At 35.4% G+C, this 25,968-nt stretch overlaps 2 protein-coding genes across 3 annotated transcripts; one reads left to right on the forward strand and one right to left on the reverse strand.

The window, feature by feature from the left end:
• The first annotated feature begins 13,544 nt into the window (after positions 1-13,544).
• LOC118268611 (peptidoglycan recognition protein-like) lies at positions 13,545-20,200 on the forward strand. Its single transcript, XM_035583158.2, has 4 exons — positions 13,545-13,709; positions 14,617-14,815; positions 16,354-16,472; positions 19,262-20,200. Exons 1-4 carry the CDS (start codon positions 13,652-13,654, stop codon positions 19,459-19,461), a joined length of 576 nt encoding a protein of 191 aa, XP_035439051.2. The 5' UTR covers positions 13,545-13,651; the 3' UTR covers positions 19,462-20,200.
• Positions 20,201-21,044: 844 nt separating this feature from the next.
• Positions 21,045-25,968, reverse strand: LOC118268671 (uncharacterized). 2 transcript variants are annotated; one of them, XM_035583247.2, is made up of 5 exons: positions 25,775-25,968; positions 25,414-25,542; positions 24,116-24,929; positions 23,138-23,293; positions 21,045-21,259 (listed from the first exon to the last, which is right to left on the reverse strand). In XM_035583247.2, exons 1-5 carry the CDS (start codon positions 25,858-25,860, stop codon positions 21,146-21,148), a joined length of 1,299 nt encoding a protein of 432 aa, XP_035439140.2. In that variant the 5' UTR covers positions 25,861-25,968; the 3' UTR covers positions 21,045-21,145. The 2 variants fall into 2 exon arrangements, with proteins under 2 accessions (XP_035439140.2, XP_035439141.2); XM_035583248.2 differs by lacking the exon at positions 25,414-25,542.

The raw sequence follows: 25,968 nt of genomic DNA on the forward strand, positions 1-25,968 counted from the left end.
ATTTGTGAGAACGATGAACCCATTAGGATAGAGCGTGGTATATTTCAGGGTGATAGTTTGAGTCCATTATGGTTTTGCTTAGCTCTGAATCCTCTAAGCACTTTGCTTGAGGATTCCGGGTTAGGTTACAGGTTGAGAAGAGGGGGAGAAATTATATCCCACCTACTTTACATGGATGATTTAAAGCTATTTGCTCCAAACAACTCGCATCTAATGAAATTACTAAATGTCACTGAAACGTTCAGTAATGCCATTAGGATGGAATTTGGTGTGGACAAATGTGCAATCATGCATGTAAAGAGGGGGGAAATTGTGGAATCAGATGAAACACGAAACTCTGATACCACAAACTTTAGACTTCTCTCTTCAACTGAAACCTATAAATACTTGGGTATGTCAGAAGCGTTAGGCATTGATGTAGCTGTCATGAAGCAATCGTTGCGGGAGCGCTTCTTTGGCCGCCTGAAGAAAGTTCTCAATAGTCTTTTATCAGGTGGTAACAAGGTGCGCGCTTACAACGGTTGGGTCATGCCAGTACTGATGTACTCTTTTGGCATACTCAAATGGACTCAAACGGAACTGGACGCCCTGGACAGAAAAGTCCGTTCATTGTTGACTGAGCATCGGATGCATCACCCACGATCATCAGTAATGAGACTGTACATACCACGTAAATGTGGGGGGCGAGGCTTTTTAAATGCCAAAACCCTACACAATAGTGAAGTGTGCAGTCTCCGAAAATATTTTTACAAAATGGAGGTGGGGATACATCGAGATGTTGTCTCAGTGGACAAAGGACTTACTCCGCTCTCCTTGGCTAATAAGGACTGGAGAGAACCTATAATACTAAGCACTAAGGATCGCAAGAATGTATGGCAAAGTAAGGAGTTGCACGGACGCTACTATCGGGCCCTACATGGGCCAGATACAGATTTCTTAGCGTCCGTATCCTGGCTACGTTTTGGTAACTTATTTGGAGAAACGGAAGGTTTTGTCTGTGCAATTATGGACGAAGTTATGTTGACGAACAACTACCGAAAGTATATTATAAAGGATGGAACGGCTGACATTTGTCGGGCATGTCATCGCCCAGGGGAATCCATTCGACATATAATTTCGGGTTGTTCTCATTTAGCTAACGGAGAGTACTTGCACAGACACAATCTTGTAGCCAGGATTATTCATCAACAACTTGCTTTAAAATACAAACTTGTTGAATCTGAAGTGCCGTATTATAAGTATCTGCCTGACCCAGTTCTTGAAAATGGAGATGTCACACTGTATTGGGATCGAACTATCATCACAGACAGGACAATTGTTGCTAACAAACCTGACATTGTGGTGATAGATCGACCAAGCCGTCGCACAATGATAATTGATATAACAATCCCACATGACGAGAATCTTGTGAAAGCTGAAAAAGATAAAGCCAGTAAATATCTTGATTTAGCTCATGAGGTTGTCGACATGTGGGATGTAGATTCAGCAATCATTGTGCCGATAGTCGTATCTGCCAATGGCCTTATAGCCAAAAGCCTCGACCAACACCTGAGTAGGCTAATGTTAGATGGTTGGATCAAGAGCCTGATGCAGAAGGCAGTACTTCTGGACACGGCGCGTATTGTCCGGAAATTCCTCTCTCTTGAGCCCTGACCACCGGTAGCTTGGATTTATCCCGTTACTGGTGGGCTACTGCTTTTTATATTTTTAAATGTTTTATTTTTTTTTCTTTTTAATTTAATATTTAAAAATGTAACAAACAAGTAAAAGAAATAAATGAATGATAATAACGATAATATTGTAGGTAAGTAAAAGGATTATTTTATTTGATCAAAAAAAATGTGATTAGAAAGAGTTCAGACAATTTAATTTAAACCTACATCGTAATCTTCGTATATTCTTTATGTCTTAAGTTATAAAAATATAAGGTGGGAATTATATTAGTCTTCCAAAGTAAGTACCTCATAAAGTACGAAGTTATGATTTTTCGTCCATTCTTATAACTTGGTTATAAAAACAGTAGATAGGCTTAGGTGTCAATACATTTAGGTTGGGAAAAACATGTTATTGTAAGGTCATTCTTTTATAATAACTATCGTGAGACATACTAAATTATCTAAAAATCACGATTTACTCACGTACATTAATGGAGATTATCTACTAAGGAGTAAGCTGCGCAATGTCGCTGCGTTTGCGCACGCTGCTCTTAACGAAGTGTCCCTCTGTGTTTCGAAACTAGTAGAGCTTTTTTCCATTAATGCACGTAAGTAAACCGTGATTATAAGTTAATTAAGTCATTCACTTTTCACTTAAAAACTTTCTTGGCAAAACTCGAATGTAATTTATTCTGTTCTGTAAAGTAGCAATTAAGGTGGTTGGGATAATTGATAATTCCACGAAATGGACAAACAAGTGCAAAGCTTTCAAGGAATCCAAACTTTTACGAGCTTAAACGTGGCAAATTTTAATCAAGAACAGTTGGACATTTCTACTGCATCTTCTTACTCAGATGAACCAACACAACACAAATTTGATAGAAAACGCCACAAAAACACTTTATTATTATCAAAGTTAGCTTCAACTACTTAGAATACCTACCGAAAATCCAATAACAACCATCAGTACCAATTTTCATTGCAAAAACATTCCTCTACACAAAAATAAAATTCACCACAGAAAATACGATTCGTATTCCTTTATTTACAAAGTAGGCTGAATTTGCAACTACACCTGGTTAGGCAGACTGCAACGCTGAGAGTTGCGCATTGCAGCCACAAATTGTGTAACGTGACGTCACATGAACACATCTAAATAGACCCTAAGGGAAATTAGGCGCGCGTTTTCGTATTCGACTGCACAACTGCGGCCAAAATGGTACACTGTAGGCGTTTGTACGGTTGAAGAGATTGAAGTTCAGTGAGCTGCTGTATGTTCTTGTTGATTTGTAGGTTTGTAATGACTACTATTTGTGGCTGCCAATAATAATTATGCCAATCTGTTTAACTGCCGCACTCAGAAACCTTTAATTATTACTTAAACTATTTCTTAGTAAAGATTTTGTATCGAAAACAATTGCTGAAGACTGGGTTAAGTAATCATTATGTAACTTTGAGTACGGCGGTAAATTTAAGCTGAAGCAGCTGAGAAAGTGGGAAATATTCTGAATAACTATAATTATATTTCTTGTGGATATCTTGCTTTATTTATGTTTTTTTCTGAAAATAAATGCAACCTGTAGAATAACTAAAACGGTTTACATACATACATAAATATATTGAGAAAAGTTCTATTAGTTTCGAGTCACTGAGGGACTCTTTATCGTAAGCAGCGTGTGCAGAATCGGCGACATCGCGCACCCTACTGCGTGTCAGTAGTAGTAATTTAGTATGTTTCACGATAGTTATTATAAAAACATAACCCTCCTTCTGGCGCAGTCGGGTAAAAAACAAGCAGTAGATTATGAAATGGCCCGAGTTTATTTGCTCTTCAGAAGCTCCAACAAATGTTAAAGAAAATTCGAGAAATTAAATGAGAAACCAAGGTGCTAGTGCATATCGAATTAGTCCTTCAAAAATATTTATTTATATTATTTTTATTGATATCGCTTTTTTATCATAATCTTTCCAATTCACAAGGCTGAATTGATGTCTTTGCATTTTTATACCAGAACCAGGAAGTAATTTCAAACTAATTAATTAGGTAATAATTGATATGAAATCTACATGATGATAATTTGTCGTTAACCCTTGATGCCCTTCATTATCTATCTAAAGGGACATGATATTTGGACTTGTGACACGGATATTGTGTTGTCGAAGGTTTAGCTGTCTATTTGCGGTTGACAACTGGTAATAATTAATTTATTGTGTCAAAACATTATAATATGTTAGGAGGATTTACTACGAGTTGGACGAAAACGAAATGAGAGCGCGTTCGGCACTCTGATTGGCCAGTGCGAATGAACCAATCAATCAGAGCGCCGAACGCGCTCTCGTTTCGATCTCGTTAAACGTAAAACAAACTCGTAATAAGTCCTCTAAGCCCTAAAATGTATTGCTTCCCTAATAACTCCTAGTCAACTGACAAGTCAGCAACTTCTTAGAAACCTTTGAATACGGTACAGCTATAGACTCCTAACATATAATGTTTTGAGTGAAAGAGGTTTGAATGAACCCAATAGTTAGCATAAATAAAGATAAAATTCTATTTCTAGCCGAAGTTTTAAAACATACATAGCAAACTGACGAAAAGTGGGTGGACATGTCAATATTACTGGACACGCTTTCAGTTGATGCAAGAATACGCAGAAAAAGCAATCGCCAAATTAAAAAGTTACTACATACTAGTACAGTTTTACAAATACTACATTTTAGTACAGAACCTTTGTGGGAACTTGAACCTGTATGATGTCAACTTACAATCGGTTTGCCACAATACATATCTTATGTAATATAAGTTTAAATTATATTATTTGTAGATAATTAAGGCGTGGCGTGTGTATAAGTTAGTGATAAGTGTTGTTATTTAAACTAAATCACTGAGACATATCGTCTTTGTGCTTTAATTATTAAAAAAAATAGCTGGCAGGTATAAAATATGGTATCAACATGACTTTTTAAAGAAAACTGTAACACTGTACCAGCTAGTGACAGAGAAAACCGATCTTACTTCTATAGTATAAAAGTGAAAGTTTGGGAGTATGGGTGTATGTTTGTTACTTAGTCACATCAAAACGGCTGAAGGAATTGAGGCGAAATTTGAGGGGGGTAGTTTATAATCTAGAACAACATATAGGCTTTTTATCCCATGGAAACGCGGGCGAAGCCGCTTGTAGAAGCTTTTATTTTTATATAATTACCTATACCTACTAAGACTGATCATATATCTGATTGTATACCAAGTTATAAGTACACCTAAATCGTTTAGCCTTCTCAATTTCTTAGAAATAAAACTTAGTCTAGAACTGAATGTTGATAACATTACAACCTTTTACTACGGAAATGTTTTTGTTTTACAAGCAAAAAGTGAATGCTACATCTAATACTTTTTTGGCTAATAAAGGGATGGGGACACGAATCCCTTTCCTACCGCAATAAAACTAATAGGAATAATACTAATTGGCAAAAACGTTTGTTTGAAGGTCACTGGTTAAGAGCTTATATCTTATTTCTTATGTTTAGTTGTGAAAATAGTAAGTTGAAGAAAAATAATACAGAAATAAATGTATTAGGGTGAGTTTTATTACGACCGAATACTTTACTTATTGAAGAGAACTTAAATAAGACTTAAGTATAAATCATACAAAGAAGAATACTAGAACAAGACCTTGTCTTGCAGATACTGGGGCTTAATAGGAGTTAATTTACGTTTCACAAGATAGAAACGAGAGCGCGTTCGGTGCTCTGATTGGTCGGTTCCAGTTTTATTCTTATTAAACTTAAGCAAACTCTTAACTAAGTCACCCTCTAAACTAGTATACATATCACTATGTTGTGATCTACCTGTATTAAGCTGTATCTATCGGTTGCATATACATAATTGCTTCTTTTTTCAGTTATACTAAACTAAAGCTTAACTTATTTAATATAACAAGCTTATTTATTTAGCCTTAGAGAAAAAAATCTAGCTGAACCACGTGTATAAATAATATGTGATAATAAATATACTTTGTTGTCTTCTATCCTTGTACCTTTGTACCTATTTTCGGTACCATTACCTTTACCTATTGTTAAATTACACGTGCCACGTAGGGTTATAAATAAATAGTAATGACTTTCCCTGTCTTATTTACAAACAATTCGCAATTTTGAAAATAGTTGAGTAGGTGTTTGTAGATGAGTTGTGCTACTATTACAATTATAAGGTTAAATTTACTTGTGCTTAAACAGTTTTGTTGTAATACTATCGCTTTACTTTAGAGTAAGTATTGTTTATAGGAAACTAGCTACTTATCCGCAGTTTCACCCGCTCTGCTTGGTTCCTATTGGTTATAGCGTGATGCTTTTTAGTCAGTAACCTTATTCGATGAATGCAATATCCAACATAAAAATAATTATTCAAATCGGTACAGTGGTTTAGGCATAAAGAAGAAACAGAGATTTGAGTTACTTTTTTCACCTTCTGTTTTTAGTTCCTATTGGTCGTAGTGTCTTCATCTTTCTCAAGAAATCTGCTTTTTAACATAAAAATATTTAATGAAATCAAACAGTGTCTCTCTGTGTGTACTCGTATAATTTCAAAGGCACTCAAACGTACAAAATTTTTCATCCGTAAAATAAAAATGAATCGTTAAAAGTATTGCTTAACGTAAGTCTTGAAAACAGCTAATCCAATTTCGCTAATATTTTTTATTCGGTCATTTATTGTTATGGAAAGTTCGCGGGGTCCGCTTGGTAAAAATGAAAAAGCTAAATGTTAACATGAAAAGATACATAGAAGACAGAGATGTACATACATACAATAAAGAACTATAAAACCCATAAAAAACAGTTAATTTAATAATTAATTGATTGCTCAATTAATTCACGTCCCTTTTACAAGCGATACTGTTTATCTGTACTGTACTCATATTTGTCAAACATTACATTCATATCAATTTCTTATCAACCAGTAGCTCAGTGCCATATCCTTTCTTTACAACGCTTCGAAACTCGAGGGAACAACGTCGTTTTCATAGTTTTAGTAATTAATTTAAAATAGTTATTTTAGTAAAAATGTATCCTAATCCGTTTGAAAGAAGGCATTCTATCGTTTGGCAAATGTTTGAGAAGATTTTCTTTAAAGATGTGAGGTCTAGAAGGAAGAGGAGGTGCGGTTGATGGTGGATTTTGCTTTACTATTGTATATAGCAGGTAATGTAATATAACTCTTTTGTGTTTACTGTTAAGTTTCATTTTGCAAGTTCTTGTATAATTTCTAAACTTATTTCTTGTGATTTTTTGTGTATTTTTCCTCGGTATAAACGAAGTTTTTAATATTTCTGTGCTCCAAAAGGTATCTTTCTTTGACCATACGTAATAACAGTTGCTAGTAGATAAATGTAGTAAATAGATACATATAATGTAATGCTAATAGTACATAGTTGTATGTTCATCGACTGCTAGATAAGATGAAAATACAAATAAGCAGAATACAAAGGGGCGTATCGTATTCCATTTTAAAACGCTGGCAACGCACCTGTGACCCCTCTGGTGTTGTGAGTGACCATGGCTGGCGTTGATCGCTTACCATCAGGTTATCGGAGGGCCAACTAACCTCCTTCCGAATCTCCCTAATCCCCAATTCTCTAACAACCCTTAAATTCCTAACCCCTAAAAGGCCAGCAACGCATTTGTAACGCCTCTGGTGTTTCGGGTGTCCATGGGCGGCGGCGATTGGTTACCAACAGGTGACCCGTCTGCTCGTTTACAGATGTAACATAAAAAAATAAATTAACAATCAAAAATTTAATATATTCAAATTATTTACTAAATCATACCTCTAAAACATGTTTACGCCGATAATGCATTAGATATCAAGAAAACCTTGCTGTTGATATCTGCAATATTCATAATATGAACATGTGGTCAGGTCGTGATGCGAAGATTGACCAGTCAACAAATATGATAATGAGGTTGACTGACCAGTGACCACTGACTGACTGATTATAATAAGTATCTAAATAACGTCCAACACATTTAGTTTATATGAAAACATCGTCAGGATACCTGGGCTTAAAATTTCTATTTATAGGTAAGTTTGAAATTGTCAACCCGCACTGAGCCCTCCGAGAAGAGATCACATCTCATCCACAGGGATGAGATATGAGAATATACTTACCTAATTGGTGAACTTCAAAGTTACAATCATATGCTTCTATACGAGTATAATGTTAAATGCTACTATACTATTTTATGTCATGTTTAGGTATTCAAAGATTTTTACATATACACTAGCGGACCCGACAGACGTTGTCCTGTCTACACGTCTGATTAATTAAAAAAACATTGTCCAGCGGACAAAATTGTGAATCTAAACCATTCTCAGATCCTCTTGAACACACACAAAAAGTTTCATCAAAATTGATCTAGTCGTTTAAGAGGAGTTCAGTGACATACACACTTACAGAAGAATTATATATATAAAGATTGAACATTGTATCGTATCGTATCGACGCTTTTTTATCCCCGGAGGGGTAGGCAGAGGTAAACATTGCGGTTCGTAATGCCACTGTAAAATGTACACCCACTTTTCACTATTTGTGTTATAAGTCCCATGTAATAGGTGGTGAGAAAATTGGCATATACTGGACATGATTCCACATTATAATCTACTAACAAAAACAATAGAACATTGTAATTATACTAAATACTATTTATATTTCGCATATAACATTTAATAGTTAACAAAGTACACATAAATGTCTATTTTGTCTCATGTGTAGTGATAACCTCATTAACAATTATACGACGTAATTTCTAAATCATAATTATCATTCTTATTTAGTAGTAGTTAAGTTCTATTATTAATTGACCCTAAAACGTATTATTATTTCTTTAGATAGAGGTATAGATAAATAAATTATAATTAACTCACGCCTTTGCAGAGTGAGCTTCAAATCAAACGGCCTATTGGTGGCCACTGCTGACCAAAGACTCCTCGCATGGATAACTAATAAAACCTAGCTAATTTCGTGTTTAGTTTAGTTTCGATTAATTTCTGTGGTGATAATCTTGGCATTTTCAAACCAAGTGTACAAATAAGTATTAATTTTCTTTTCTCTTTGTCTTTGTTCACAGGTGAAAAATTATAAAGAATATCTCATTTATATGTGGATTTAAATAGTATAAGATACTACTACTGAGAAGAATATAGTAACTTAGATTATACAAGATTGGAAGAACTAAGGAAGCCATATCGTTATGAAGACGAGAAGAAATTGAACAGCAATATATAAGAATTTGATTTAATCTGGAATTAGAAAATGTTCCTAGTCAAATTAATTTGTTTTTATTTAGGAAATGAAAAAAATCTGTTTAGTTAATTTTTTATAACGTCAAACGTTATGTAGTCAATTAGAATAAGTACTTAGGTACTTGTTAGTTAAAATTAATTATGAATAGTAATTAAATTTAGCTTAATTACAAATAATTATGTTTACTATACATATATACATTGCAAAATGTCCACAGGTATGTATTAAAACCAAGAGGGCTTTTGTAAAAACATAGTCAACAATACTAAGCTAAACAGCTTAGTATCAGTGGATACTATCACATAGTTTCATACTTTAGCCATTAGATCTTCGTAGCATAGCTACATAGTAAATGTCTGGTGCTTTTCCACCATGTTTAAACTATTTTAACAAAAATAAAATTGTCTACAGAAAAAAGTAACAAAGTTGAAAACACATTTTGTATAGCACATTATGTACTGAAGTGTATTTATTAAATGAATGAATGAAACTTTGTAAACATTGCACTTTTATTACCCTGTGTAGTTTCAAAACAAAAGTTGGTCTCAAAGATCTACTATTTAATCTTGTTTGAAAGGGACAATAGAGACATTTTAGGTTCATTCATACTACTTCTACTGCTAATACGAAAATAACTGTTTGTTTGTCTTAAAAGACAGAAGAGAAATGCAAGTTCAAAGCAATTTACTAAATGGAAGATTTCGAGTTCGATTCCCGAGTCGTGCATTAGCTATTATGCCGCTAATAGGGATGGTGACGACGACAATCTATGGTGATAAAAATCAATTTAGTCCGTCAGATAGTTAATGAAAAATATATTAGGCACGTATTTTTCTATTTTGTCGTATAAGAAAACAATACTTAGATAAAACTAATTAAAGTTTGAAAGTGGGAGCTAACTACACGACACTTCTATAAAACGTATTCAAAAGTGGCGTCATGCGATATTTCAAATCAATATACATAATAATATATCGGCAAAAGTACCTACTTGTTTCCGTAAGAAAACAAAAAATACTCGAGTCTAACGTTTTGAATTAATCTTTAAGACGGACATTAAAATAAAAATTAGTCATCTACTCTATTAAGCCAGTTTGCAATAGCATAATAAAATTATACACCTAATCAATAAATGGATCATAAGATGTCTACCTCTATGTACCTACCTCTCCATTCAATTCTAGCGTGCAGTAGTATGTCTAGTCTAGTACAAGTATGTAGTATATACCAAGTAACTGTTTACTCCGTTCTCAATAGATACGACATACGTTGACCTCCTGACCGGAAAGTGCATGGCTGATAGTGGCCCGGTTCTCGCAATACGTAGTGCGAGTCAGAAACGTTCCTGATATTGATATGATCAAATTACTAGTGGTTATATCTACCTATTTTAATAAACCCAGTATTCCTTCAAGAACGCAGCTGCGGACAACGTAAAAGGTTACCGGGGCTCCGGCTCAAAGCAGGAGAAGGAACGGGGTGGTTTTTAGTCAGTAAGAGTCTGACACTCCCACCCGCCTCACCCAAGGCGGGAGAAGTAATTGGATGATAGTACCCACTCAAAAAAAAAATCCTTCAAGAAAAGAGCCTTACTCCTTTTTAAAAGGCCGGCAACGCACCTGTGACTCCTTTGGTGTTGCAGGTGTCCATGGTCGCTGATCGCTTACCATCAGGTGACTCGTTTGCTCGTTTGCCACCTATTCCATAAAAAAATAAAAAATAATAAGAAGTAAGTATATGTATGTCAAAATACTGATTTTTTACCAGTCAGGCTTAGACTGCCCCGTTGGTTAAGTGGTCGCAAGTGCGATTGCCGGGCAAAGGGTCTCGGGTTCGATTCCGGGTCGGTCAAAGTATTAATGGGCTTTTTTCAAAATATTATTATACTATTATATGCCTATACCTATACTTTTTTAAATTCGTTGCCCCACATTAAGATTTTCTCCTGTATCGTGGGTGCATTTTCAAACATACAAGTTCACATGCACCTCACACCTAGACCCGAAGCAACAACTTGTGAATCATACGAAGAGTTGCTTCGTGTGGCGAAACCGCGATGCGTTGCACGGCAGCCAGTTGCCCAGCTACCGCGTCACTGTGCAGTCAATCAATTATATAGATATTAAAAAAATATTAGCTCCTAAAATACCACCTATATACCTATCATTATGTACATGAGTTTGTCGGCAAAATCAATTATAAGATCACGTATGTTTTTCCCCGAATATATAGACGAATATCGTTTGAAGTATATCCGTGTTCTAATAAAGGACATGTTTTTTTACTAATAAGTAACATACCTAAAAATTTTGACTCAGTATTTTTGACAGCTAGGTAGTTTTGAGAATAGATTAAATAGACATTCCATATTTATAAGTTACGTTACACGATTTGCGCGATTTCACACAATTTCTTAAGGTTTAATTTTGGCTGCAGCAGGTTTTGTGTCTCTTATCCTCGCGCCCTCATACGAAACAAATGGTAAACAGTTGCCCCCACCATTGCGAATTTTAATACTTTTACCTGTCCTGGGTCTTTGACCTTGGAACCAATCGAGATCATTTGTTCGGCAGTTGTCCTTGAGTCCTGATCAACAAACTAGTTTCCTATAGTCCAGTATCAAAGTATAGCATAGTAACCCAGGTGTGATAACTCCTATAAAAATACTGCAGGAGAATGGACCTACCATTCACCACAAAATCATGATAGTAAAAGAGTTAAGTTAATAAAGTCCTAACAACCTTTGTTTTTAATCGTGAAGGAGTTCCAGGAGTATATTTAAGCAACATCATCTTCATCATCAGCCGAGAGACGTCCACTGCTGAACAAAGGCCTTCCCCATATTTAAGTTAGACGTCAAAAAAGTTATGACCCTGAAGACGTTCATACATTGTCACTAACACGATCTCATATCACAATAACATAAACAAAGACATACAAAATTGCACTAGGTATACCTATTGTTACTATAACACACTTAATAGCTTTTATTCCAACGACGCAAGACTCAAAATCAATTCACAGAAACCAAAACTGTACCGGCAACCGGTTTGTTTATTTAATTGCTAGCACGGTTATAACTATGTTTTTACGAAGACAGTGTCATATTGTATTTTAGAGATAAACTTGTTTATAGTCTGTAGAGGAATCCCCGTTCCCAGTCGACAGTAAATAATTTATAATTGAGTTATCAGTATGCTTTCAAGGTATTGGAGTTCCGTTGTGCAGAGTCTTAATCTCATGTAATTCCCCGCAGAAGACTGAAGTTAGTTACAGATCATAAACATTTTGTTAAATATTGAGTGTAATTAATTCAATATTACGTTTCAATTTCTTAGAAAAATCGTAATGTACAGGTGATTCTCGTTAATTCAAACTTTCGATAGTTGGATCCTCTCTACAATTTATTTATGAATTCGAAAGAAAAAATCGTTTCTATGTAGCCAAATGATTCATTAATTCGAATTTATCGGTATCAAACTCTCGACGGTTAAAAGATGCAGAGAGAAAGGGATAGAAAGATTTCAGAACTTGCATCGAATTGAAATTTTGGACCATTTCATATTTCGGACATTCGGTAATTCGAAATATTTAAAGAATCCCTCCACTTTCAAATGACCGAGAGTCAAATGTAAGTATATAACGTAGAGAAGCTTTTTTAAAAATGGTTTTCATATGAGCCATGGGAGTAATACGGAAATGATTTAGTAAAATTGGGCTGGTAGGGACACTTTCATAGCTTCTTGCTCGAAACAAACAATTTTGTAGGTAAGTAAAACATCTTCTGCTTTTCAATACGTGACTAAAATACAAGTGATGAGCAATTCCATGTAAAATTTATTATGAGTTGAAGAGGAAAGCTTGACACCTGATTTCAAAAAATCTTTCTTTGTTCTTCTGAATACAAAGTGTTCAAAGAAGTTCCAGGTATACAATGAATGAACACTTTGCTCTTATTTAGAGGGTCGAGATCGCAGTTACTAGAAATATGGAACAAAGCAATAATCGTGAAACAACAGAACAATATTTTATTAAAAAAATACAATAAATAAGGTTTCCAATGGAAAATATGTGAATGAACTTCTTTTAAAATAAATATTTTAAATGAGCGGTGTACTGGTATTAGGCAAAACAGTCAAGTTACTTAAAATTATTCAATTATAAACTTTATAATATTTCAATTTCCTGCAACATCACGCCTTTTATTTCCGAAGGGATAGGTAAAGGTACACATTACGGCACGTAATACCGCTATACAATGTACATTCACTTTTCACCATTTGTGTTATATGTCCCTTGTAATAGGAGGTGAGTCTATTGTCATATCCTCGGCAGATTTCTAAATTCCGTGCGACTATTGAATTACCCGAGACCCATTGTCCGGCAGTCGCATTTGCGACCACTCACTCGCCCAATGAGGCAGATTTTCAATTCAAAGACTTCAAAATATACAATTTTAAATACTTTTATTAACATACGGAACCTCAATATAAACGAAGATCCCTCTATGCAACATGCGAATAATTTTGCAAACAACGACTTCACAATTGCCATCTCATTTACACATTAGGAAGTTGGAAAAGGACAGCATGAGGATTCTTCTCGGTTAAACAAAGTTCATTGGTTAGATCTCAAAGTGCTTTCAGTAGTAATTTAGTACTCGAAGAGAGAAGTTGCATTCATAAAAACAAACAAACAATGAAGTTATTTTTTAAACTTCTCGCTTTATTTTCTACTTTAGTAGCTGTAAATGGGGGTGAGTGTTTTAAAATACTTTTTGTTTTACGTCCAAACTATGGCAGTAACTATAACGTATTTTATTTTATTTAGTAAATAAAAGAATAGTAAATAATTTGAAATCTTTTTGCTAGTTCAATGGCCTTGGAAATGGGAGTTAACTAAGAGTGTGAAACTTTTTATACTATCATTCAATTTGTTTTTCTTTCTTTTTTTTTAATTTACATTCTATCAACCGCAGGGGTGTAATTTTATAAAACAAAGAAAATTTTGTAAAACAATCTTGATTATATTTTAATCTCTCATATTCGGATCACAGTGTTGTTATTAAATTAAACTTTGTATTTTTTACAATACATTATGAATTAAGATTTTAAATTTTGTATTAAAAAAATATAGAACTTATGTTACTATTTTTTTTGTAAAAGGGTTGTTTTTGATGTATAAATACAACGATATCAGCTTACGTTAGACATTTTAATCAATTTTGATATCTTTTAATCATTTATCTAACATGTATTTGTAAAATTATAAGCTTGCAAATATTCATTATAATTATATTCATTACAAGTCTCAATTTTGTATAAAATATTACATTCTTGACAGTGGTCATCATAGTAGTCATCACTAAAGGAAAATTATCGACTGATTAAAATTAAAACACGAAATTATGAACTGCATGTCAGCATTTGTGAGTATTTGTCATACATCACGTTGTTTCGTGGTGCGATTCAAACCTAACTTGCTACTTCTCCAAATTTTTTTGCGGGCTGACGGCACATCGCGTGCTGAAAATATTTCTACAAGCAGAATATAAACTAAATATTATATTGTATTGTTAGTGTACTCCACTAGTATTGCAGATATTCATGGACTGACGTTTGGTGATCTGACCCTTTTTTATTACGACTCTATTTTTCTTACAGACTGTGGCGTAGTGTCCAGACAACAATGGGACGGCTTGAACCCTGTCCATGTGGAGTACCTGGCAAGGCCAATAGACCTGGTGATCATCCAGCATACCGTCACTCGTACCTGCAGTACTGACGCCGGTTGTGCTGAGATCGTGAGGAACATACAGGAGAACCATATGGATAACTTGAACCTTTGGGATATTGGTTCCTCGTAAGTAAACTTCATATATAGGGTTCATTTGCCCATGACCATGAAAATCACCTGCTTAGGATCTTATATCTAAAGTTTACTTAGCCCAAGTCTTTAGCAATTATTTTCGATACAATATCTATTCTAAGGAATAGTTTAGGTAATCATTAAATGACTCTGAGTGCGGCAGTATGTACCATTTCTATTGTGGTTGGATGACCAATAAACGATCTCACTCAGAAGACCGACGTGAAACAACGCTATAGTTATTCGGTAAAGTCACTGCAATCACAATCACAAAAAGTAGTTTTCTCATCACTCCATTAAAATTTAACGTGAACACACTATCACACTAATATTATAAATTTGAAAGTTTGTTTGTTTGGATGTTTGTCACGCTGAAACTACTGAACGGATTTTGATGAAATTTGGTATACAGACAGGGTATGAGCTGACTTCGGTTATAGGATACTTTTTATTCCACAAAAAGCGGACGAAACCCCATGCAGAAGCTAATCTTGTGAATATTTTACACATCCACGTTTCTGATAAATTTTTTTACCAAAAATCGGTTTCTAATATAACACGTGTCAAACTTCAGCAATAATTAACTTGAATGAGGTAAAAATGCAAACAGCTGCGAGCTACAATTTGCAGCTTGAACTCATCTAACGAGATAGTGAGGAAGCGTTGAAAAATAAAGTGTCCCAAGTATCGGGTGGCCAGGTGACTAGTAGAGCAAATTGGCTTAGGATTAGGGTTGCCAAATACAGACTGATCATTTCCTCGACATTTCTAGGGTCACGAATGGAATCTAAGTCTTGGTGTCCCATTTAAGACAGAACTGTAAAAGTAGGAATTAAGTAGGTACCAAGAACTATCGGTTGATGAAAACAGCGAAGCGGGCAGTTTACCCTTCCCGCCTCTCAACTGACGCAGCTTGACTTGCGTTGTACTTTTGCAGCCATAGTATTGTATTTTTTTGTCCAAAACTAGTATTTTTAATTCCGGGTTAGCAAAGTACAATAACTCGACACGGGACAGCACACAAGATTCCGGGACAATCCAGGAAAACCCAGCCATCTAGCAACCCTAGTTAGGATACATGAGCACCGAGGTCGGCCGAAATACACGACATAGTCTAGTAGGTAGTTCAGAACATGTGTGACAGTTTCTAATTTAGTTAGATCTATTTTTTGTAGGGCGATTTTTATACTATATATGGTTCAAGTTTATAGTTTTCTATTAGGAGTTGATTACGAGCCTAATATAGATAATATTATTGAGTCTACGTTCCAGGACCTATATATTGCTTATATACTTGACAAGCTATTTTAGTCTAGTTTATTACAGAACTTATTTATTAATATATTACTTTAGTTAATAACTTTTTCGCTATGCGAGACTATCACAAGCAATCTGTTTGAATGATCAAAGTTGAATAAAGCGGCATCTATTGAGTAGTGTATGAACTATTTGTAAAGTTTTTCAATATCTGCTGGGCTATGGTCCTCCTATGACTTGTACCGTTTAATGAATAATCATTGTGATCATTACAGGTTCATTGTTGGCGGCAACGGCAAAGTATACGAGGGTACTGGTTGGTTGCATGTTGGCGCCCATACATACGGATACAACAGGAAATCTTATGGCATCACTTTTATTGGAAATTATAACAGTGAGTATATTATTTTGTCAATAATATGATTAGCAATGAGTATTTTAATTAATTTTATTCCAGAGCAAAGACAAATATTATAAGTATGTTACATAGGTACGTAGGTAGGTAGCAGTTGTTGGGCGAACAAGTGGCCGACTTTAACACCATGTTTGGCAGTTTCGAATTACATGCAGAATAATTTGTAAGATCTATCAATTTCAATCCCGAACCTAATGATCGATTGGATGGGAGATATACATTTATAGAAAAAAAAACTGATTTATAGTTACGTCAAAAATTGGTTTGAAAAATTGGAAACCTAATTTTAGTATCGAAATTTTTAAGGAATAGAAGAGGAATTAATAACATCCCTAGTATCTATTAATAGAACTCATTATTGTACAACAAATCTGGGCATAGTAACCATGTCCGTCTAAAGTTAAACTAATATTAAGGCCTAATACGTTATTCGTGCGTAAAGTACAATTTATATCCTAAAAAGTAAGTTGCCTACGTGAGCTCAACGTTGAAAATTAAACTCTAATTTCAAAGCTCTACGTTCTAGTTTTAATATGTTTATTAAAAGTCATCGACCCGGTGAAAACATTTTCTATTGTAACGTTAAATGAGAAACATACTTCAAACGTTTATGTTTGAAGTGGTTTTTAATAAGCGGAATTAAATAGCCACATATTATATTATTTTTTATAAAAAAGGGAACCGCTTACAATTTTCATTATGGCCTCCATTTTCTATATTCATCCCTAAAATCTTCTCCTAAGTCTGAAAAAATACTATGCTGTAAATCGCATCAAAGTCAAAGTCAAAGCATTTATTTCAATTAATCCTTAATTAGGCACTTTTGAAACGTCAGATTGAATTGTTCGTTAGTCTATCCGTCAGGAAGCTAGGTTGCTTCTTCCAAATTGTAGCTTCGATTGGAGAAGAACGGGCAAGAAACTCCAAAATCGGTTCTACTACTAAAAAATTATAAGTCGTAAAATCTTCGTTTTCTTGGTAATTTTAGCACAACTTTTGGTCTAAATAAATAACAAAACAACAGTAAAATCTCTAAAACAACAACCTTACGGTACCGTTACTTATAGTTAATTGGAACAAAACTTTTTTCAAAAAGCCTAAACTTTGAATGAGCTAATCGTATTTTTTACGTGGCCATTTTACTATGAATTTATCATATTATCCGGTCTCGCTTTCTTCCGCGGAAAAAAATATCTTTGTACTTCTATTTAATGAGTATATAATGAGTATGTCTCACTTAGTGGCCTAGCGTAACCCGTATAAACCTATAAGCCTACCTATAAGCCCGTATAGACTTTCTTTTGGGGGGTGGAGGGAAATCATCGATAGGATGTTTTTTTATATTTTGCTTATGCACGTTGGGGTCCCCGTACGCGAGGGTCCCGTATAATTTCGTATGCCCCTGGTCTCACTTGCAGTTGAGTAAAACATTTGCCACTCCGACAAGACAGTTCGAGCGCCAATTAGACCGCTCTTAAAGTTGCGCACCCTTTGTTTTTAATTCCCACCAATAAATTAACAAAACCTATTACCACTGACCTTCATATTACAATGTACTATTATTTTAATAGTATCAAGTATTCTCCAAAGCAAATACACTTAACATACAATTGAAATACAAATACGGAGAAAACTTTCCTTCAGTAAAAAGTTCTATGCATTAACTATTAATGGGCACTTTGAAATTGTTGACTCGTCTAGTAACATGTGAGTTTATTTTAATTTGTTCTAGTGCTAGACTTTATTTTAACCTTTTAATAGGTTATTAGGTTAGAATTTTCATATACCTAACTACTATAGTATGTTAACAATAAATTTTCTATTTAAATGAGTATATTTCTTTAATGTCTAGGCTATGATTAATGAGGTAGAAATTAAATTTCTGTAAATAAACCTCTTGTATGGTACATAAAACACATTGTGTCTCGTGTAGATCTGCCCTCTAAGCATAATATGGGTTAAAGATATTTAACCAGAAATCAGAAAACGTCCTCATATCGTTACCGGAGGCCCAATACCCCTCTTCCCAATCCCCAATTCCCCAACAACCCTTAAATTCCTGAACTGAAAGGCCGGCAACGCATTTGTAACGCCTCTGGTGTTTCAAGTGTCCATGGGCGGCGGCGATTACTTACCATCAGGTGATACATCGGATCGTTTAAGGGCGTGTTCCATAAAAAAAAAAAAAAAAATGTGACGTGTGTCCTTACGTAAATTATGCGACCCGTACAGACGGGATGGACATTGAAAATGATCCGATATCTCGTGCTATAGAAGCTAGAATAGCTAGAATTTTCTGAAAATATTATAAAGGCTCAGTAATACTTTATATGACCCGGGAATCAAGTGAAAAACCCCTTACGTGGCAGGAGTAGTACCTTACTGATTGACTGACTGACATTATAGTGATCTATCAACGCATAGTCCAAATCACTGGACGGATCGGTCTGACATTTGGCATGCAGGTAGATGTTATGATGTAGACCTACGTTAATAAAGGATTTTGATCAATTCTATCCCCAAGGGGATGAAACTTTGTCAATTTCAAACCGGTCAGACTGAGTCTTTGCATGCATATAGCTACTATGACGAAGGTCTCCCATAAGAAAAGGTTTTAGTAAATTCCATTAATAATAATACTTCTTAACGCAAGCGAAACTATGGACTAAAGTTATCTAATAATGACTAAAATTGAACATACCATGAATTCAGAAACAAAAGCCTAACTAGCGGTTCACTTAACTCACTAACAAATCTGTCTATTTCAGATGACACCCCGACCCAAGCGTCATTAGATGCATTGAAAGCTTTGCTGCGTTGTGGAGTGGAGCGAGGTCACTTGTCTGCTAACTACCACGTTGTAGGCCATCGCCAACTCATCGCCACTCAAAGCCCTGGCAGGAAACTCTACAACGAGATCAGACGATGGCCCAATTGGCTTGAGGATGTCAGCTCACTGAAGAACTAATTAGATTTAAGAGTTAAAGTCAATGCATTTATTTCAATAACTAATCCTTATTTAAATCATTTATTTCAATAATTATTAATCCTTATTCAAAGTCAATGCATTTATTTCAGTTAATCCTTAAAGGTTAGCGTTCACAGGCCTGCTTCATACGCATTTCACGCATCGTACGCATTCCACATTACATCATCGGTACGCATTGCATGTAGGTATTGCCGATGATGCGGTCCGTACGATACGGATCAGTGGACGCAGATATATGAGTTTCTATACAAGGCTAAAATCCGATGCGTGTTATACGTACGATGTGGACCTGTGGACGCTTATCTTAATTAGGCACTTTTGAAACGTAAAATTGAATCCGTCAAATTGTTCGTCTGAGAAGCTAGGTGCTCGTTCCAAAGTGTAGCTTCAAATGGAGAAAGAAATTATAAGTAATAAAAAGCTAAGAAAAAAGAAGTTTGAATTGGCAACTTTTGTTGATATCCATTTGTTACCATCTCATAATCAGCAGTGTTTAAGAAAATTGAATGTAAGTTTCTTTTGCTTGGCATCTTGCCAGAATGGATTTCGTTCAACGTGTATTAACATGCGATGCTAGAGAATAAGAGTAAAAGTTTTCTCCATATTTTAAAACGAAGTAGTCAAAAGTGCCAGTATATAATTTTTCGAAAAAGACTTGATTTTTTTAAAACACTTTTTAGAATGCCTATTTTTTTATTATAATAAACTATTAAGCTTATTTGTCGACTTTTATTATCATTTATATAATTGAGATTTGTTGCTAAATGTCTGTTGAACATCATTTTCATTTACCAGTACTGTAACAGGTACATAATAATTATGTAGGTAGGAATATTAAAACTGATAATAATTGTCTCTAACTTAACCTCTTGTCTGTCGGTATACCGACAATATGTGAATTACACAAAGAGTTGTTCCATGCGGGAATAGACCCCGTGACACGTTGAGCGGCAGCCTGTTGCCTAGCCACCACGCTAACGTTGCAAGGCAGTAACTGCGCCTACCATTCAGTTAAAATCAGTTTATTTCGTGGGTTGAAAAAGAAGTAACAAATTCGATACTTTTACATTTTATAGACTCGGAAACTTCGATACACGTGGACCCTGTCTTCCGGGTAATAAAAGCAGACGAATTATTCAACAACAATTATAATTACTTATCTTTTAAAGCAAATAACTTTAATCTCGACTTTGGATTTAGCAGCAGGAAGACTTAATTATGCACCAGTGACAGAGTTTTAATTAGTTTTGATCAGTTACCCGAGTTCATGAACTCAGTTATGTATTATGCAATAGTGGTTAATCTGTGGTTGAATCTGTTGTATATTGAACTACCGTGTTTATTTATAACAACTTTTAACCCATAGAGTGTCTTATATTCTATTGGGTCAATCTCCAAAACGGGCGTATTCGTGTGATCACTCTGGCACTTTTCAGATATAGATATTTAATGGTAATTATGTATTTCATTGAAAACAATGATATTCAAATTTAACGAAAAGCTAACACGTACTAAGGAGAAACTCTAAAGAGGGATAAGCTCTAAAAATGTAAAAAAAATAGTGGTTTACATATGCGTTTATTAACTCAACCATAAAATAATTGGTATAGAAAAATAAAAACATTGCAGGGCGACAAGAATAAATAAATATTTTGTATGAGCATCAATCTTCGTTATCTTGTATTTGGAGCCTGACTTCGTACTGAGATCTGTACCAGATCCACCAGCCGAGGGCATGGCGGGTCGCAGCTGACACTATCCAGCAGTAGTAACATACCTGGATGACAAAATAAAGATATTTTGTTAGTAAATGTTAATTTGGCAATAGGCTCACCACCTATTACATGGGACTTACAACATAAATTGTGAAAAGTGGGTGTACACAGTGGCATTACGTGCCATAATGTGCACCTCTGCCTACCCCTTCGGGGATTAAAGGCGTAACGATATGTATGTATGTAGTAAATGTTAATTTGTAATCTATAAATACCGCACTACTTTCATCGTACGCAATTCATATTTACGAGCAGCGTATGGCAGTTGTCCCACCAACGGCGAGTGAACGACTAACTATCGGCTATTTTCTCGCTCAAGAAACGTACAATAGATATACTTTCCGTGTAAACAAAAGAGATGCATATACAAATAGTTGATCGCTGACTGTTCACACTGCCGGCGAGTGCTCGCTTCACTTGTTTGTTTTTGTTTTCACTCGTTTTCACTCGTTTCTAGTTCTAGCTCTACTCGTTACTCGTTCATCGTTGCCGGTGGGACAACTGCCATAGCGTGTATAAGAAAATCAAATCCGGCCTCATCTAGCTATTTGAAATATTGACGTGTAAAAGTGTTATTTTATAATCTATTTACAGAAATAAATATCATTTATCATTTAAATAATATACATAACGCTCTGATTTTCAGCATAGGTAATAATTATGACGTAAAATCGCTTTGTACCTTTACAACGAGTTTGCTGTACGTTTAAAATAATTGAAACGAGAGCGCGTTCGGCACTGACTGATTGGTTTATTCGAGCCGGCCAATCAGATACTAATAAAGAAACACTGTTTTAATAGTTTTAATAGTCCTTCACTTTCTCATGAAATGGGATGCAGTTATGTTTTTACATACATACTATCTATGGGGGAGGCAGAGACAATGGAATGCCAATATTACATACCTCAGATATGTTTTTAATTTTCGTTTCATTTAGACCTTTTATCAAGATGAATGCAATGAAGCGAAAGCCGACATTCTTAAGACAAGATCATCTTATTTGGCATCGTTACCTACCTCTATAAAGGGTGCCTGATAATTAGTGCCCAATATTTAAACGTGATTGTACTTAGGATTACAAACCACTTTTCCAACGTTTGTAATCATGAGTACAATCACGTGTTTAAACATCAGTCTCTAATTACCAGGCACCCTATATAAGATAAGGTTGAGACGGTATATATACCTATGTATGCTATGTTTATATGTAGAAGCCAACAAACAAAATCAAACCATCACCATGTTTACGTCGCCGTCCCAGACGTACGAGGCGCGTTGTCGGCTTACTACCCAGTCTCGATAATTTAGGCACTAAAAACAAATATGGCCGCGGTCAAGTTACTGACGGATGGTTGCGGTGACTGGGAGATAGTTTGAGCGTGTTGTGGCATAAGTATTCTCATGTTATCCGTGACGTGAAACAAACCATTTTACGGAAAATCGGTGAAGAGTTTTGAATACATCTACCATAGCTTTGGGGCTTTAAATAATAGAGCTTTGCACAGTCCTAATTATATCCAACTTATAAATAACTGTAACTGTTATTATGCATGTATTGTATATAAAAACCTTCCTCTAGAATCACACTTAAAAACAAACTGCATCAAAATCCGTTGCGTAGTTTTAGAGATTTAAGCATACAACGGGACGTAGGGACAGAGAATGCTTCTTTGTTCTATACTATGTAGTGATATTTAAACTTTCTGCATGATTTCTCTACGTTAAATTACAAAGGGTTTCGGTTCTATCCACCCGTGTATTTATCTTTGTATGTTTGAAATAACGCTTAGATTTTTTTGAAATCATTGTTTTACATAAGATTGATTCGTTATACGTTTATAAATTGGTTAATGTAGACTAATACGCAATGTACACTTACTAGCGTCATACAGGCCAGTACAAAGGTGGAGGCTAGTGGCCAGGGCGTCACGTGGCTCTCTTGCGTCATCAGACCAGCCAGCGTACGTCCCGACAGCCACGCTGCCAGCACCGCCAGGGGCGACATCAGCATAATACCGAGACTGTCCACCATTAACTGGAAAAAAGTTATAAAAATACATACACGAATACTCAAGTCAATAACTGCACGCCTTTTTCCCCAAAGGAGTAGGCCGCTATACGTAATGCCGCTATACAATGTACACCCACTTCTCACCATTTGTGTTATCAGTCACATGTAATAGGGGGTGAGCCTTTTATCATATACTAGGCACAATTCCAGACTACGTGCTACTACTGAGAAATTTTCGAAAAGCAAAAAGGAATTCGAACCCGAGACCCCTTGCCCTGCAGTCGGAATCGCGACCACTCGACCAACGGGCAGTACTCAAGTACTCAAGTCAAGTAATTTCAATTTAGTAACAAATGGGGCTATAGCCTTGTAGTGTATTTGTTTGTGGTCAACCTCATAACTTCCAACCTACCTACCAATTTATTCAGTAATAAAAATTCTGAAACGAATGTAATATTAAAAAACATAATTGGGAACACAGTTAATGACTATAATGTAAAAATACAAACAACTTTGCGTGGCTTTTGGCTATAAACATTAGGCCTACTTTTGTCGCATATGGGATTATTGCTTGAAGCTGTAAAATCAAAATGGAACACGACATGTTCTACGAATGTTCTCTACATAACAATATCAAGGAAATTTATTTCTTTCGATTATGAAATATTTTGTTGATTGAAGATTTTCTGGTCGGTCAGTTTTTTTGGTCTTACATACAATTTGCAATGGACTTAGATAGGGGAATTAAAATGGCTTTTATTATTATCTGCTGATAATGTACACTTAAATAATGTACTAATCCTATTTAATAAGAATATGGTAGGGAAAAATGTTAATGGAACATACCTGTTTAGCATTTTGGCTCAGCACCCACATAACTAACGCCCTCGGTACGCCGTACCTGTGCACGCGTCTCGTCGCATACCGGGTCCCACACAATTCGCATCTAGATTTCCCCGATTCGGTCAACCATCGCTCCAAACATTTCACATGGACCCTACCAACGGTTCCTCGACAAGAACACGCGGATATCAAACGGCCGAGTTCTGGTGATAATGACTCGCCGCCATGACAGATGCGACACATGTCATCTAACGAATGATTACTCGTCCTCTCCACTTCTTCAAAAGTATTTATTACATTGGTGACGTTCTCTGGCCTGCATAGTTCAACTTCTGAGTCCCAGTTAATCGCCGCTGTTCCTGTTGTTCTTTTGGTACTTTCGATTGCTTTATTATTCGGTTGTTCTATAATTGGTATACGACGCTTAGGACTTCTAACTTTAATGCGATGTTGGCGTGGGTACTTGTCTCTTCTAACGGGTGCTCTCTCTCTAGGCAATTGTCTTTCATCTCTCTTCTTCTGTGTTTCGATCGCCGTTGCTACTGTTTTTGATCGATTAGCAATTAAAGGATTGCATTCTTCAGTGGAGTTCTCTGGAGTTATGAGAGTACTCGAGCTTGCATATACAGCTTTGTCCATAGTCACGATTGATTGTTTTTTCACCGTACTTACTGATATACTACTTTCACATTCTGCCACAACCTCCAAGGTTTGACTTTTGGAGCTGTTTGCATACGCCTTGCTTTTTGGTCTTGGTGATTTTGTCGCGACTATGTTTGTAGCCACCACTTTCAGTTCTGAATCGGGGTCGGAGTGACTGAAAGACAAAATACCTTAGAAATTAGAATAAGTCCGAATGGGATACTAAAATGATTTTTATAAAAGTCTTTTGCTTCACTTCTTAATAGTGAAAAGGATAGAAATATGGTAACAACGTCTTCCAGCAAATTCAATTCATTCACCTTAATAAATGCCATATCTATTCTTAGACTACAGTTTTTAGAAAAGAAAAATAAAATAGTACGGCCTATTTGTTGGAAAAAGATAGGTATTGTGCTATTCTGAATTTTTGGTTAAAATTGAAAATTTCTTGCCAAGAAAAGATGAAAAATGTTTCTGAAATTTATTTATATAACACATAAATCAATCTCAAAAGAAGTTCTAAGCTTTTGATCGTATAAATGTTCAGAAATCTCGATTTTAGATTTAAAACCGACTTTTAAAAATAGTTTTATTACAAAATTAAGGTATTATTAACAGGTGTACCTATACGAGTTTACTTTTTAAACTTATATACCCACTTTATATAACTGTTTAGTAGAACAACATGCCTCACACAGCTAATCCAATTGAGAAATCCAAATAGTGACATCTTCACTCCAACTTCATCCCAAGTTGTTGGGTTCGGCTCCGGATGCAAACAAAACTCGCTGAATAGACGAATAATCTATTTGGATCAGCTGTTCTAACCACCGACAATTTAGGTCTATGGAGGCATAAAGACTTGCTCTAATGCTAGCATTTGGAAAAGCAAAACTAGATGCGTGATTGTACACAAACAGTGAACAGTGTACAAAATAAGCCTGATTGTGACCATAACTTAGCATCAGTGGAAGTCTCTATCGCATCACGGCAGCAAATATGAAGTTCTCATTCATGTACCTGATTGGCAAACCATTTTGCAATTTATTTTCTCGGCCGGCGATCTCATTTTGTACGGAAAACCTCCGACGCCTCGTGTTGGGCATTTCACTTGTAATTTAAAACAATTTTTACTTATATAATTTTGATTTTTTTTGTTACATTTGACGCATCTTGTTTGATAACTGACAATGTGTTGTTATCGAGTGACGTAT

The sequence above is a fragment of the Spodoptera frugiperda genome, chromosome 29 (assembly GCF_023101765.2).
Source record: "Spodoptera frugiperda isolate SF20-4 chromosome 29, AGI-APGP_CSIRO_Sfru_2.0, whole genome shotgun sequence".
NCBI lineage: Eukaryota > Metazoa > Arthropoda > Insecta > Lepidoptera > Noctuidae > Spodoptera > Spodoptera frugiperda.